The sequence below is a fragment of the Phaseolus vulgaris genome, chromosome 8, assembly GCF_051622355.1.
Source record: "Phaseolus vulgaris cultivar YP4 chromosome 8, ASM5162235v1, whole genome shotgun sequence".
Taxonomy (NCBI): domain Eukaryota; kingdom Viridiplantae; phylum Streptophyta; class Magnoliopsida; order Fabales; family Fabaceae; genus Phaseolus; species Phaseolus vulgaris.
In genome coordinates, this window is record NC_143505.1 from 10399607 (window position 1) to 10415940 (window position 16334).

Consider the following 16334-nt stretch of genomic DNA (forward strand, 5'->3'; position numbering starts at 1 on the left):
AATAAAAATACCCCATGAGATTGGATATAAGAAAAAAAAATCATAATGAATAGTATATGTCATGTTAAGTCTAAAAGTATAATAACTCATCTTGCAAACTAGCTCAATAACAAAAAATAACCTCAATCATAGTACATAGGCAGTGGATGCTTACGATAAATAACGAGAAAGGAGGCAAAGTCATATTCAGAGACACTCAACAAGAATGAATAATATTCAACAAGAATGAATAATATGAATCGGTCGAATAAGTATGAAATATTTATCTTTTATTAAAAATGTTTTTAGTAGACAATGTAAAACATAACTTAGCACAAGTCAATTTTGTGATATGGGTGTGATGTTTTCAACAAAGATCAATGAGTAATTAAATATTATAATGAGACTAAATTATTTACTACTAATAAATAAGGTAATTTGTATAAGATTGACATGAACAAGTTGTCAACTCAAAAAGTCTCATGACTTATGACGATCAAGGAAGATTATTGGATTTACCATAAAAAGTGTAATCATGTTAGTTTGAGGTTACTCTAAAAAAAACACAACCTCATAACGGGTTTGCCAGTAATGTCATTCAAAGACAATATTATTTGCGAAACATATATGAAAAGAAAACAAGTTAAAACATCTTTTAAAAGCATCAATGAAGCTTCTACTGAAAGACCTCTTAAGTTGATACACTTGAACTTGTTTGGTCCTAGCAGAACTATCAATGGTAAATGATACAATCTAATCAAGGTAGACTATTACTCTAGATAAACATGTGTGAAATTTTTGAACCGCAAGAATGAGGCTTTCAAAGTCTTTGTAAATTTTGTAAACATATTCAAAATGAAAACGGTTTGTCAATTGTTTCTACTAGAAGTGATCAAGGAGAAAAAATTGAAAATGAAAACTTTCAAGCATTTTGTGAAAACTAACCATAATTTTTCAACTCCGAGAACACCTTGATAGAATGGTTGTGTGGAGAGGAAAAATGGATATTTACAAGAAATGACTCGAATGATGTTGAGTGCAAACTCTACTCCTAATTTATTTTTATTTTTTCGGAAGAAGCAGTTTACACAACTTACTATTTATGAAACAAAATTTACATTAAACCATTAAAAAAAACAAACTCCCTGGGAATTGTGAAAAGATAAGAAATCCAACATATTGTATTTCCATCATTTTGAAATTCAATGTTTTATACTCAATACCAAGGAGAGTTTGAGAAAGTTTTATTCTATAAGTGATGGAGGAATTTTGTTTGGATATTATGAGACGTTTAAGACTTATAGAGAATAAAACTTTAGAATGTCCATAATTGAAGAAGTCATTCATATTCAATTCAATAACCACACACCTAGTAAGGAATTATCAAAGTTAGACAATTCTTTTGTGGATCTTAATTTGCAAGAACAACCACGAAGGACAAATACGAACATAGAAGCTTTGAAAACAAATGGATGGTCCATTTGAGGAAAAGTATTCAATTGGACATGATTTATAACTTGCAAAAAATGGTTGATGTTGCTATCCTAGGAAATCCAAAAGAAGGCGTAAGAAGTAGATCTCCCTGCAAAGATAAATCTTCCTTGATATCTAAAATAAAAAAAAGGATTCAATGAAACATTAGATGATGAAAACTAAGTACAAACTATCCGATAAGAGCTTGATCATTTAAAAAAAACGACATATTGCAATTGGTAAGTCCATCAAGGGACTAGTCAATAGTTCATCCCAAATGGGTATTATAAACAAGTTAGACGAGGTAAGGTTGTGAGAAACAAATTTGTGCTAGCATCTAAGGGATACTCACAAGAATAATGAGTTGGAAATGAGCATGATGGGAGAACTAAGGTTCTTCTTGGGTCTACTAATAAAACAAGTAGAAAGTGTCATATACATGCATCAAATGAAGTATGCAAGAAGCTTCTAAAAGAGTTCAAGCTAGATGACACCAAGAAAATGAAAAACACCAATGCATCCAACCTCAACTCTTGGTATAGAAAGTGAATCAAGTGAAGTCGATAACATCATCTATCGTCAAATTATTGGTTCACTTCTCTATTTAAAAATGTATAGACCAAACATCCTATTTAGTGTGTATTTATGTGCTTGTTTTCAATCTGACCCAAAAGAAGTACATTTTATTATAGTTAAATGCATCTTTCATTATTTAATATATACTCTTAATCTTGGTTTATGCTTTAAAGAATCATACACCTTAAAATTTTGGGATATTATGATGTAGACTACGTTGGATACAAAGTAGAAAGAAAAAACACAAGTGGAGGATGACATTTTCTTGGTGGGAACTTAGATCTTGGAGGAGCAAAAGGTAAGGAACCAAAGCGCTTTCTAAAATAGAGGCAAAATACATTTCAGCTGCAAGTTGTTGCTCATAACTTCCATGGACAAAGAACTAACTAGAAGATTACAACATCTTTTAGGGGAACATTCCAATCTTTTACAACAATAGTGTCACAATTAGTCTTTTTAAGAATATTATCTTTCACTCTAGAGCAAAACATATCAAAATCAAACATTATTTCATCATAGACCTTGTCCAAATGGGGATTATGGATTTATAGTTTGTATCCAGAAAGGATCATTTAACTAATATTTCACAAAATCCATAATTGAAGAAAAACTAAATCATTTACAAAGTTTATTACGCATGGATTTGTTTAAGAATGAATTATTGAGATACATCATTGTTATAGTATTGTTGGTTTTTTTGAATAAATCAGAGGAAGATATTTTATTATCTTTGCCAACAATTACATTTGTAGTACTTGCACTGATGGACCCTTAAATGATTTTATGAGTAGTTACCTAGAAATATTAAATCAGCAATTAAAACATAATTGAAACAAAAGAATAAAATATCACGTGCACTTATGTGCATTTATATGCAGTTAGAAAACACAATTTTCAACTCTCCTTCTTGATTTTTTGAACTGGAAATTCCAATCTTCTGTCTTGGGAACTCAAACTTGTTGGCGGGAAGTGACTTGGTAAACAAATTTGCATTTTTTTTCATCCTCGCTTTGCTTAATCTCCATTCAACACCTTTTGATTTGACATAAGGTGCAGATTCTAAAAGACTTTTGTCAAAGCCTAAGCTGATAAGATAATCATCAATTCAGTTATACCATGTTCTGGGAACATCTTTTAAGCCATAAATAGCTTTAGACAACTTATAAACTCTGTCTTCTTTTCCTTCCACAATGAAACCTTTAGGTTGCTCAACAAAAATTTCTTCTTCAAGAAATCCATTTAGGAATGTTGACTTGACATCCATTTGATGTACCTTTCTATCTCGAGGTATGTCAACAAGCTCCCGAGTTTTGTTCTTCTCAATCATATACACCTCTTCCTCCATTGCCTTTTTCAACTTTGGGTCATTGATAACTTCTTTGTGATCAGCAGGTTCACATACTGCAACGTTACATCTATGATATATGTCAGAGATGGTGGATCATCTTCCATTTCAGATTTTTGCATCTTGAGAAGCCCTTGACCAGTCAACTTCTCCTGAAATAGATCTAATGAGAAACTTTTGCCTTTCATTTGTACCTTGAACAAATCTTGTCCTGTAGCATCCTTGATCAAACAGTGGTTATCTTCAAAAAACACCTTGAAGCCTTTTTGTAGCAACTGACCAACACTCAATAAATTTTGGTTTATGTTAGGTACATATAACACATCAGTAATAGTTTTAGTACCTGAATGTGTTGCTACAACAATGGTTCCTATTCCTTTTACTGAAATGTGACCCCATGGCCTATCTTGACCTTTGAAATTTTTGAAGGTTTCAACTCCTTGAAAAGTTTTTTGTCATAAGTCATGTGATTCGTGCATCCACTATCAATTAGCCACGACGCACTTGAAATATTGTTGGAGAAACCAGTTGCAACGAAAAGTACATCCTCCTCCTCATTTGCAAATTGAGCATTTACGTCTTGTTGCTCACTTTGGTTTACATCTTGTTGCTCACTTTGGTTTCTACAAATGACTGCTTCATGCCCCAGTTGATTGCACTTGTTGCACTTAGCATCAGGTCTTTTCCAGCACTTAAACGGTGGATGACCTAACTTGTTGCAATGCTTACAAGGAGGGTAATTTCTCCTTTTGTTGCTATTGTGTGCAGCAACTTCTCCATTTTCTTGCTAGTTCTGCTCGATCTTGCTACCTTTGTTTCTCCAGCCACCTTCATGATTGGCTGTTAAGGCTCCTTCTATTGCTCCATCTTTTCTCGTGGCTCTTCTTTGTTCTTGTGCTTGTAAAGCATTTAAGAGCTCTACAAGAGAAATTTTTTATAGGTCCTTTGTGTTCTCTAGGGTTGTTATGGTGGCTTCAAACCTCTCTGGAACCGTTACAAGCAGCTTTTCCACAATTCTTGAATCTTTTAATACAAATCCAAGCAATCTCACTTTGTTGGCAATGCTTAGAAGTCTGTCAGAGTACTCTTTTACGGATTCTGACTCCTTCATTCTCTGCAGTTCAAACTCCCTGATTAGATTCAACACTTGTATTCCACGAATCCTCTCATCACCTTCATATTCAGCCTTGAGGTAATCCCAGATTTCTTTTGCTGACTTCAAGGACATTATCCTTGTGAATACCATAGGAGATACAACTACAAATACACATGCTTTTGCCTTTTATCTTTTCATCTTCTTTTCTTTCTGAGATTTTATTTGTGCCACTGTAGGGTTTTCTGGATTTCATAGTCCTCTTTTACAGCTTCCCATAAATCCAATGCTTCTAGGTAGGTCTCCATATAAACAACCACATTTGATAATTGTCTCCATCAAAGACAGGTGGTGCCAATGTTGAAAAATTTGATCCTCCTTCCATTGGTGCACTCTACTAACCTCACAGATCCCTCAAGAAGATAGCTCTGATACCAATTGTTGGTTTTCTTGAATAAATCAAAGGAAGATATTTTATTATCTTTGCCAACAATTACATTTATAGTACTTGCACTAACTGACCCTTAAATGATTTTATGAGCAATTACCTAGAAATATTAAATCAGCAATTAAAACATAATTAAAACAGAATAATAAAATATCACGTGCACTTATGTGCATTTATATGCAGTTAAAAAACACAATTTCCAACAAGTATCATGCATAAATAGTTTATATGTTTCATATTCATTAGACAATTTAGGTGCATCACGTGCATATCACAAACGTCTAATAATCATGAACATGAAATGACCTCAAAGTTGCATTTTGACAGCATCTCTTTTTGTCATAAATGACAAGAAATAACTATTTTACTAAGTTGTTAAAAGATAAATCTTTGCTTGAACCACTTATCTTTGTTGTTGTTCTAGCTAAAGATAAATATTTTCTTAAACTCCTAGTTGAAGAAAGACTAAATCATTTACGAAGTTTATTAGGCATGAAATTTGTTAAAGAATGAGTTATTGATATGTGCAATCAACATCCAAAACGTCATTTTACCAATAAGAAAAATTGTGATTTTAACATTTGAAACATGCATATATAGAATTAATTGATTCTAAACTTACACGGATCAATTCTTTTCGTACAATATTATTGCACATTATCTATCATATATTGGATTGTTTCATTGTTTACATCTTGTAACATAAGTGATGTGAGCTGATTTTAGATTGGCACATTTTAGAGGTTTCACTTTTGTTTAAGCTTTTTGAGATTAACAATTGTGGTGAAAAATCCAAAGAAAATTCTCATTGGACACGAACTTAACCAAGTGGTTAAGTGTGAAGGTTCACTTATAGAGGGCAAAGAGAAAAATACAAATATGGTGAATATGATGAAGATAGCTTGCGGAATGAACACAATGATGAAGATAACAAGGTAAAGATCGAAATTAAAGGACATGAGAACATAAAAGAGGAATGAAAGGTGGCGCAAAAGAAGAATACAAAAGAGAACAGATGAAAGGATGAAGAAAGGGGCAATGAATCACGCCACTTGGAGGATGGGCTACTCCAAGATGGGTGGTGAAGAGTCGCCACTTGAAGTGTACACACTTTCAAGATAAGACCCACAAAGGAGAGCACCCAAGTCTCACTAAACACTCCTGCAGAGTTTCTTTACTATTTAAAAAATTCAATTGTAAAAATACATGAGGCAAGACACCCTTTATATAGGAGAGAGTGACTTGGGGAGCAAGAGTGAGAGGGTAGTGGTGTCATTTTGTGAGAAACCTTCTAGAATGTAGGTCAAAGAAACCCTAAACCTAGGTGCATATGTCATGAAATGTGGGTTTAACACAAACCCAATTTACTAAGCACACCCTACTCAAATTACTAAGCACACCCTACTCTAGTTTATTCTTCTATTTCGAACCCTAAAGTGAGCCCCAATATTTATATAAACTTGTCTTTTAAAAAGACCAGAAGAAAGAACATTTTATTCTTTGGCCTATATCCAATTCTTCTTCAATTGAGGTCCTTCTGGAGTTTGGCGAGGCCTTGTCTTGGATGCTGAGATGACTAACTTAATTGTGAAGTGTCTATTGTGTCCTTAGTTATTTGTTTGTCGATATGGTTTGTATCAACAAGTAAGGAAGTGCAACCTTCTATACTTAGCTATCAAAATAATTCTTCCCACTAAATCCTTGATAAGCTATATATTGGCAAAAGCTTTGAGGTGTCCATCATCCAAGCTTACAAAGATATATGGTGTTCTAAATATAAAAACAATTTGTTATTTTGTTGAAAAATGTTAACCTCTGTATTTTTCACTCTATGAAACAACCCATGAGATTTTAAGTTATATCTTCTCTCAAAAAGTTTAACTTGTCAAAATATATCATGTGTTTGTAATCAGAAATGACACTTAAAAGAATACTCGAGTTTTTAGTCTCAAAAGAAAATTAAAAGAGATAATCAAAAAATAGTTTGTGCACTCTCACCTTTGTAATAAAAGATTTTTATTAGTGAAACTCTTTCAAAAGTTTGTCAGATAAAAATTGAACTTATCATAAGAGTTATGGATGAACTAGACATTATTCTTGCTTACACGCTAAACAATCTATCACTTGCAAAAAGGAATGTTTAAGTTCTATTGAATCCGTCCTTTCAAAACCAACCTATTACTTCATACTAGTCTAAAATAAATCTTATTTTGAATTTAATCTCAAATAACTATACCCATTTTCCTATAAAACAACTTGAAGGGAAAAAAGAGGAAAAAAACTGTCCATCCTTGTGTCGTGATCTGATCATTGCTAACTGATAAAAAAAAAGTCATTTGGTTTATTCTCCGGCTAATATTCACCATGAATAGCCCACAGTTTGCAAGCACATTATGCCCACAGAGAACAGAAACACCAAAGTGGAGAAATAAACCTAAAACCATCTTCTTATAACTGTGGGTCTTGCCGAAGATTGTCAAATTAAACTATAAGAGATTACAAAAGTTTAAAAACAAATATTAATGTAATATATGCTTAACATTATACTTTTAATACTACAATACTCTCTTCATAGAAAAAAATACAACAATAGTCTAACATTTCAATTTCATAATAAGTAACAAATCACAGTACATTTGTGTTAAATAAAATTAAAATATAAAATGGTCAAATCATATATAATATCACAAAAATATAAGTTTTAAAAGTGCAAACAATTAAAAAAGGATCTAATTCTTCAAATGATTTGAAGTACTAATAAAATATAGAGTCAATGAATAACCAATATTTCAAATTTGTTAACTCATTTTTTTAACTTTCGTTAATTCCTTTTCTAACTTCAAAGTTTATATGAATCTAATAAAACGTAAACTTGTAACTGTTTACAAGTTAACTTGAGAGTTTGACAACATGTGTCTTTGCAGTTTTTACATGTAATGATCTAGTCTTTCTTTTATTTAACTGTCTTTAACAATCTCTCCATATGCAATTATTGTCAAATGTCCATATGAAGATGGATCTTTACAGAAAATGCTTAGTCTTTTACTCTCTAAGTGTCAAGAATTAAGGTTTAAATTTCAATAGAAAAGATATCTGCATTTAGTGTTTAATTGCATCTGGCACATAATCGTCTTTGCTTTGAAAGATAACTGGGGAAATTATTGCATTCGTGTGTCCTCCCCGTATTGGCGATTGAATTCAGCATATCTATGCACATTGAAAATAGGAAGGAAGGATAAGGTCCAATGGTTAGAATTGTTGCTGTTTGAAAGCAGTGGAATCAATTTATTAGAAATGCAGGATAAGACTGTAAACAACAGATTCAGAATGGGTTGAATCTACACCAATGAGGGGGAGAGGTGAGCAGCCTTAACTGGAACTAAACTACAAAAAATATTATCTTTGAAAAAACTCACCCATGTAAAAGAAAAAAAAATCCAATTTTTTTACTTGTTATGATGGAAGCTTGCCAATTATGTTTAAACCATCCTTGATCTTTTCATTATTTTCTCTAAAACTATGTAAGTTCCAAAACTTAGTAAAAATTGGTTTCAGAGTCTATTTGCAATTTTGCAATTAAACTACTGGAAGTTTATCTTATATCTTTCAGTATTAAACTTTTGAAAGTCTATCTGTATATTTCAAAATTAAGCTTTCAGAATTTTCTTTGCTACACATTCCGAAATCAAACTTCCTAAAAGACTACTTGTTACACATTCTGAAATTAAACTTTCATAGGTCTTCTCATTGGCTTGAATTCGGTGTATATCTTATGCACTATCGAAATATGTAACAAATATCTTTTGAGAAGTTTAATCTCAGAATATACAAAATAAATTTCTGAAAGACTAATACTGAAATACACAAATAGACTTTAAAATTTTAAATTTCAAAACAATGAAACCACTCACCTAAAGTGCAGAGCACCAAGTTGCCATGGTTTACACAATCTGTTGGATGAGATAGTGTTAATTTTTTACTGCTCTGCTGCAAAACAATGTATCCATGAGAAAGTTGGATTTTTGTAAAGGTTAAAACCAGTATTAACTGCACAGGGTAAGAGATAAGAAGGGGACAACCGCTTATACCAATGCCTAGCCCTAAAGACAAGTATAGACCAGACTTTCTGCAGAGAATCTCATTTGATTAGACGGTCCTTGTAATAAAGGGGCGTAGTGTTAGTGTTGGCAATGTGCAGAGTTTTTACCATTATTAAACTTAGTTTTAAAACGCTCTAGTAACAAACAAAGTCCATTAGCTATTTCATGTGTCACCGCCACTGAAATAAAGTAGCTAGTAAAGTGAAGTTATCTGAATGAAAGTTTGAATAAAAGTCATGTGATATTAGTATGAAACTGTGATAACAAACCGTTATATATCAAAAACAGTACAAGTGATTCTACTGATGTGCATTAACATACATGTCAAAAGACACTGATCTGAATTAACAAAATGCAGAACTAACATGCATGACAACTGTACGAGTCATAATGATGTGAAATTATACTTTAGGGCAGGTTAATGATGTGCACTAACATATATGTCAACACACTTCGTGGATCAACAAAATACAGAACTAACATGCATGACAACTTTTGGGGTCATAATGATGTAAAGTTATATTTTAGAACATGAAAAATGACTATTTCGGTGATGATTTGATAAAAAATTTTACTTCTTTCTCGAATGTGTGAAAAGTACTATAATTAAATTTTACTGTAGAACATGATAACAAATTAGTCTCTACATTTTACAACTTTAAATTGGTCCTTAAACCTTACAAGTTAATGACAAAATGGACCAAGAAAACTTCATGACAGGACGTAATTGTTGCTTCTTTATATATTTATGGATTATAGATTAAATTAGAATTTCCGTTCTGGATCTTAATTATCTAATCATATTCAAGGGGAAAAAATGACAATTTACTCTTTACGACCATCTAGAGGAAAATAGCCAACTAGGTCCCTAAATGTGAAACTAGTTTTTTTATTTCTAAGATGATGTTAGAGTCTATTTTAAGGAGATTTATTGGATCTATGTGTGACCCTGAATTGTATTCTATTTCTTTCAAAAATTAAATTATCACTTGTTTACATATTTAAAGATTAAATTCATCATTCATCTTGTCACCATCTAATGGTAAAATGGTTTGTTTGGTTACTAAAAGTGAATGACAGTTTCAAGTTAGGCCCTAAATGTTAATAAACTTAAAAAAAAAAACAAGTCTATAAAAGTAGTTTCTATCTTTTTGTTTAAGACATGTATGTTATGATTAAATGCAATTTAGTCCGTTATGATTAAATTGTATTTTAATAATAATATGCAGAAAAAAAAGGTGAATTTGAAATAAAAAAGCTATATTGGTAAACCTTTTGCTAATGTATTAACAATTAGCTTTATCTTGAAACCGTGGTTCACTTTTGAAGAAGTAACCATACCTTTCTATTGCTTTTAATAGTCTCTATTTTGCATATTTTCATAAAGTGAAAATTCCTGACTTGGGTAGAGCAGTTGTTGCAAAAGATGCCTATTCACCTCACAGCATGCCAGATCAAAAATCTGTGTCACTTCACTATCTTACTTGGCTTCATTGCTGCACTTCTCTATCTTACTTGGCATGAAATCAATAGTGTAAACTAAAACGGCACCTTAAGGTCTTGCTGAGTCACCATGTCAATTGATTAATCCCACACCAAGTATGAATCCAAAACCCAAATCCCAAATACCAACACACTCACCATAATTGAGCACCTTCACATGAACAACCAACCCCACATCTTACCAAAATCTCCCACCATGTTTCACCACACCTCTTTAGCATTAACACCTGCCTCCAAACCAAGCATGTGGCGACAAATATCACCGAAACCAGTCCCAATACTAGTCTTTCTACTGTCTGTTTCCTTAACTTAATATCCCTCACTCTGTTTAGCTCCAAATGACTCTGTTTTTTGCCCTTAGTCTGCCCTTCTAAGTACCATCACAGCAATGCTTCCGCCCTAAGCAAGGCAATAACTTCCCATAACCAATTGCAAGAACCCCATTTTCAAAAGAATCACGTTGAAGCACATGTTTTAAACAGCCCCACTACCACTAAGACCACCTATATATATTCTCCATCATCCTTCCTCTTTCTGTATCACTCTCACCCTTGAATACACAAATGGCTGATGTAAATGCCGCTTCATTTGAGGCCTTTCTCCAAGGCTGGATGGTGCGCCAAAAAGAATTCCTTGGTGAGCTTCTCTCAGCTCAGCAACAGTATCAGGAGGGGCGGAGAGCTGATGTAAGGCCATTGATTGACAGAGTCATCTGTCATTATGGCCAATACTTTGAAGAGAAATCAAAGCTTGCACACCACAATATTTTTCTTGTTTTCTCACCACCATGGTTCAGTTCATTAGAAAAATCCTTTCTTTGGGTTGGGGGGTTCAAGCCTGGAGTGGCTTTTCAGGTTGTGAACACAGCTTTGAGGGACTTGACAGAGGACCAAAAGGTGAAGATGAGTAAGCTGAAAAAGGAGTCCAAGGTGAAGGAGAGAACCCTCAACGATGACTTGGCCAAGCTTCAAGAGAGTGTGGCAGATCCTCCGCTGGTGGACATGGCCAGAAGCCAGGGCAGATTGTGCTTCAGCAGGTCCTTCATGGTAGACCAAGGTTTGGTCCCAAGCGCTTTCAAAGAGAAATTGGAGAATCTGGTGGCAGATGCAGATGCTTTGAGGACAGACACAGCTCTGAAGATTATGAAGATACTGAGACCTGCTCAGATTGTCTCATTCATGGTTTCTGCGGCTGAGCTTCAGATCAAGATCAGGTCTTGGGGTTTGGACAAGGATGCCCAGAATGCAGACCAAAATTGACATCAACCGTGGCGACTTGAAGGCTTTTTATGTAAGGGGTTTCGTTTTAAGTCTGTTTCTGGGAACTGTTTTGAGTTAAGGGATAGATGCACAGGCATTAGCATTGTAGCATCTATGATGATGGATGTGAGCCTGTAATTCTATTCCTCTCTACCCGGAGTTTCTTTTGTAAGCGTCGAATAATGATGAACAAAATAAGGCATGCAATGCATGCTTTATGTAGATGCTAAAGCATCAGCTTATGAGCATCAGTTTATGTTCATCAGTACCTCTGGCATAGAGGTAAGCACTTTAGATTTCAATTGGTTGCTACTATATTTACCTAATAAGTATATAGTAGAAACCTAAGGGTTGTTTATTTTCCTTTTGTGTAAGTCCTGCTTTTTAGTTAAGAACTTGGTTGAATAAAATGCGAAACCCTGAAAATTACTTTTTCAATATCCCACGCACTTTGACAATGCATGAAAGTAGGTTTCTCCCTACGGGGCCCTTTCTGGTTCTTTCCCCAGCAAACGGGGTTCATTTACACAGCAAGAGCATGACAATGCCTAACGCTTAAGTAGCAGTTTCAAACATTAAGAAACTGGAGATGCTAAAGCAGAAGTTTCAAACATTCAGATCCAAAGTCGAGAACAGGTAATCATGTAGCCTGTTATTCATAGCGATCCCAATCAAAAGAAAAAGAGTGGATGAGGACTGGAATAATATTCTAAAATAACTATTTTTCATTTCACTGTTTTGTTATCTACACAAACCTTTTTACAATTAATTATTGAATGCTTTTACATTGTTAGTTAATTATAAATATATAAACCAATTAAGTATAATAATCCATAAAGGAAAAGATTTTACACTTTCACCGCCTACTTTTTTTAGCAGCCGGCTTAAAGTGGCAAAACCAGTAACTTCCCTGCTTGTGACCAAAGTGTTTATGTCATACGTGCGTTCGAACTGTGTATATAGGTTCTAAGTGACAGAATGCCTACAAAATTAGAGAAGAAAAACAGAAAACATGTCTGAGAACAAAATGACCCGAACAAGGCTTAATTAATGTCTCAGTCCCATTAAAAAGTACTTTTTTTTCTTTCTTTTTTTATTAGCCCCATTAAAAAGTACTAATAGGATGTCTAGTGGTAATTGTATTTTGCAAGCTCGAGTTTATGTTTAATAATGGACTACTACCAGCTACTAAAGCTTACACTAACAAATCAACTAAAACAACAACGACTATCAGAGAGTTCTTTATGGTGTGATGAGGAACTTGAATACTCTGTGTAAGAATGTCATGATATGGAGATGAAGTTTTGCACGAATGAAGTCTGACATTGTGGACAAGGGCGGCCATCAGAATGAGGTATGATTTAGACCTTGGTATTTGTGTGGAACAAAATATAAACCGAAACAGATCAGCATCATGTATAATTGACCTTCCATTTCCGTCTCCATTCAAAAAACCCCACTTATTGTGCATTCATGGAAATTTTGTTATAAATTAAATTAACTTATAAAGCTTAGCTTTTGATTTAGTTCGATGTTAGAATATTCACAAAAAATAAGTGTACAACATAATTTTAGTTTGTAAGAGAAGTTCACTCTTTAGCCATTTTAATCTAAATCCTATAGGAGGTTCAAAACAAAAATTCAAACAAGAAATTAAGCATGAGAACCTTTGCCACTAGAAAATCAGCCAAAATTCCATTGCCGCCAATCAATCCTCGACCCAAGGTAGCTGTTTTTCTTGCCCTCAGGTAATTCAAAACTGAAAGATGATTGACAATTTATTATCAGTTATCTATATCCCAACTAAGAACAACTTACTTGGTGATATTTTCTTCTATTTTGTGAGTAGAGGTGGTTAGGAATTACCTTCCCCAGGTTAGCATGACCTGGAATCATTTTACCACCATCATACAACTTGCACAGACACCAACCAACAAGAATCATTGCTTGAATGCTCCCTAGCATTTAGTTTCTGTTGGCTGATTTGGAAAGCTGCTAATGGTACTCCAAACTGATTCCTCTCCTTCAGGTACCTAGAAAAGATTTTATGGCACACACAATGAACTTTAGAATGATTTGTTGCACTTTTGTAGTGAAAGCTTTGAAAGTTTTGTTGAAGTATACTAGCATGCTATCTAAGAATACCTAAGACACATATCATAGATTTCCATTGATAAACCAATAAGTTGCCAAACAACCATGACAAGTGAAACAGGTTTGAGACAACTAAAACAAATAAGCAACACAGAAAGTAATAGACAAAATACAAGATTATAACGGAGATATAGGAACCAAGATTGACTAATGCTCTACTACTTCCTCGGCTCATAGAAGTTATGTAAACAGCAAAACATATACCATTCTTTAGTTATGCATTAAATGATGAAATCATGCTCTTGAAATAACAGCAGAGACAAGTATATCATGACAATTTTACCTTGTTTGTGTCCTGAAAAGAATTTACTCCTTGTATTCTGTCATCTTCAGGGAGGGAGGGACAAAGACTTTCCTCAAAACTATGTCTCCATTTTGTACAATCCTAAGTCCAAAATTCTCCACTTTTGTCACGGTTAAACCTGGCGCATATATCTGAAATAACGGGTACCAAAAAAGATGTAACAAAAGAGTACTTGTAAAACTGGTGGACAAGAGCAGCAAGAAAATATAAAGCATGAGATAAGATGTATTTGAAAAATAATCTAGAACCCTAAATGTCTCAATGTAAAGTTTTCTTAACCTATATTCTTCTCTTCGGTATGGTGCTAGTGATGTTAATATTTGCATTGGTACCCACTTTTATGTTTTCTTTCAGGATGCCAAGCTAAGAGTTTAAAAAAATACATGAAATTTCATTGTTGTTTGGCTCTCCACTGCCTTTAGATGATGAGATGGTACCCTCTTTTATCTTTTCTTTGGGGTGTCAGGCTAAGAGTTTAAGACAATCCTTGAAATTTCATTGATGTTTTGATCTCCATGATCTTTAGATGATGAGATAGAAGGATGTAGGGCCTAGGCCCATTTCTATGTAAATGCAATGTACATCTACAACATATAGTATGATTCTTTTTATACATTATATCTATACCCAAGTTGAATCTTGCCTTCCCGATGGATCCGTATTTACCCTATCCTCTCCTCTCATTGTGTGTCTCCTTATCCGGTTACCTCACACCATTTTCTAGAATCTGGTTTCTGTGAACAAAAACAAAAACAAAAAATTGTATATTTTCACAAATAACAACTTCATTTTTCCATTCTACAGATAATAATTTGCTTCATTTAAGTCATTTTTGTATATGTCTTCATCATTCCAGCAAACAGAAAAACATCTCTAAACCAAAGAGCAACTCTAATGGAAAATATATCACAATAACAACTCAATAATAGAGTAATAAGTAACAAAATAAAAATAAAAAAATCAGCATGCAAAAATTTATGAGAAGCACAAGTGAAAATAAGCGACAACATTTTAAAATCAATTATACAATTTATTATGCATTGTTATGTGGATCATAAAATCAAATCAAAATAAAAATAGAAAAATTGGGATAGAAAAAAACCTTGATTGTTGCGAGTGATGATGAAAGCGAAACTGCACAAATTGAAATGAAGACCTTTGGGCGAAAAAGGTTTTTCTGTAGAAAAAAAAAATTAGAAGGAAACTGACGCGGAAGACCGAGAAGTAGTTCGCAACTTCGTCTGAGATCTATCATTCATTCGCAATTGTTGAATGCTTTAACATTTAACTGAATTAGTTAGTTTATTTCTTTTACTACCTGCATAGAATTTAATTTTGAACACCTGAATAATTTAAATAACTACAGAGTATGATTAATGATAATATTATTTACTTCATCAATAATTATTTTAGAAGTTATACAGATGATGACTTCTATCTGGTTAATAATATATGAAAAATTTATATAATATTAATGAAAACATGGTGATTAATGTGGATATAAATATGTTATTTTATTTTTCATACTATTTTTTTATTTTTTATTGAGTTAAAACTTATACTAGTTTTTATGATTTTATATATTAATGTGTATATTAATTTTAAATTGTATATCTTTACATATATTAATGTATATAATTTATTTACTTTTACACTGTTTTGGGTAAATTTAGATATTATTTAAGAAATTTAAATTTAAAATCAAAGGAATTTAAGGTACAGAAGAAATAAAATGGGAGAAAACTTTGAAAGTTATAAAGGAAACAAATTACAGTAAGTTAGATAGGATCAATTTTAACAAGGAACTAAAGAAGAAAAAGATAAATAAAATTATTTTACATAAATTAAAGAATATATTGAAAAGTAAAACGTTTATGGAAAGAAATTATGTTTTTTGTATAGTTAAAGATATAGAAATTAAACTTATACATATTATTCAAATAAATTTTATAAAATTGAAAATAAATTATACTGATCACTATTATGGGGAGATATTAAAATTGAACTAGTGAAAAACTTTGACTGATCAATTTTTATATGATTAAGTGAGAAATAACTTGTTGGCATTTTAATGATGATATATATCAAAACTAGAATTTT

The 16334-nt window shown here is 32.8% G+C and overlaps 1 protein-coding gene, 1 long non-coding RNA gene and 1 pseudogene across 12 annotated transcripts; 1 reads left to right on the plus strand and 2 right to left on the minus strand.

Moving 5' to 3' along the window:
* Positions 1-1300: 1300 nt before the first annotated feature.
* Positions 1301-15524, minus strand: LOC137823416 (uncharacterized). 11 transcript variants are annotated; one of them, XR_016514644.1, is made up of 7 exons: positions 15337-15524; positions 14901-14968; positions 14214-14365; positions 13643-13809; positions 13444-13535; positions 8826-8901; positions 7468-8121 (listed from the first exon to the last, which is right to left on the minus strand). It is a non-coding gene; the product is annotated as an uncharacterized LOC137823416 (long non-coding RNA). The 11 variants fall into 11 exon arrangements; XR_011083125.2 differs by having other exon boundaries at positions 14878-14968; XR_011083126.2 differs by having other exon boundaries at positions 14862-14968.
* LOC150025405 (uncharacterized) lies at positions 2669-4601 on the minus strand (annotated as a pseudogene).
* On the plus strand, positions 10426-12214 carry LOC137823415 (protein RESPONSE TO ABA AND SALT 1). The gene has a single exon (XM_068628534.2). The coding sequence runs from the start codon at positions 11081-11083 to the stop codon at positions 11774-11776; it is 696 nt and encodes a 231-aa protein (XP_068484635.2). The 5' UTR covers positions 10426-11080; the 3' UTR covers positions 11777-12214.
* Positions 15525-16334: the final 810 nt, after the last annotated feature.

Bases quoted from the DNA above. Each gene is read 5' to 3' on its own strand.
- LOC137823415 (XM_068628534.2), top strand. From the start codon at position 11,081: ATGGCTGATGTAAATGCCGCTTCATTTGAGGCCTTTCTCCAAGGCTGG.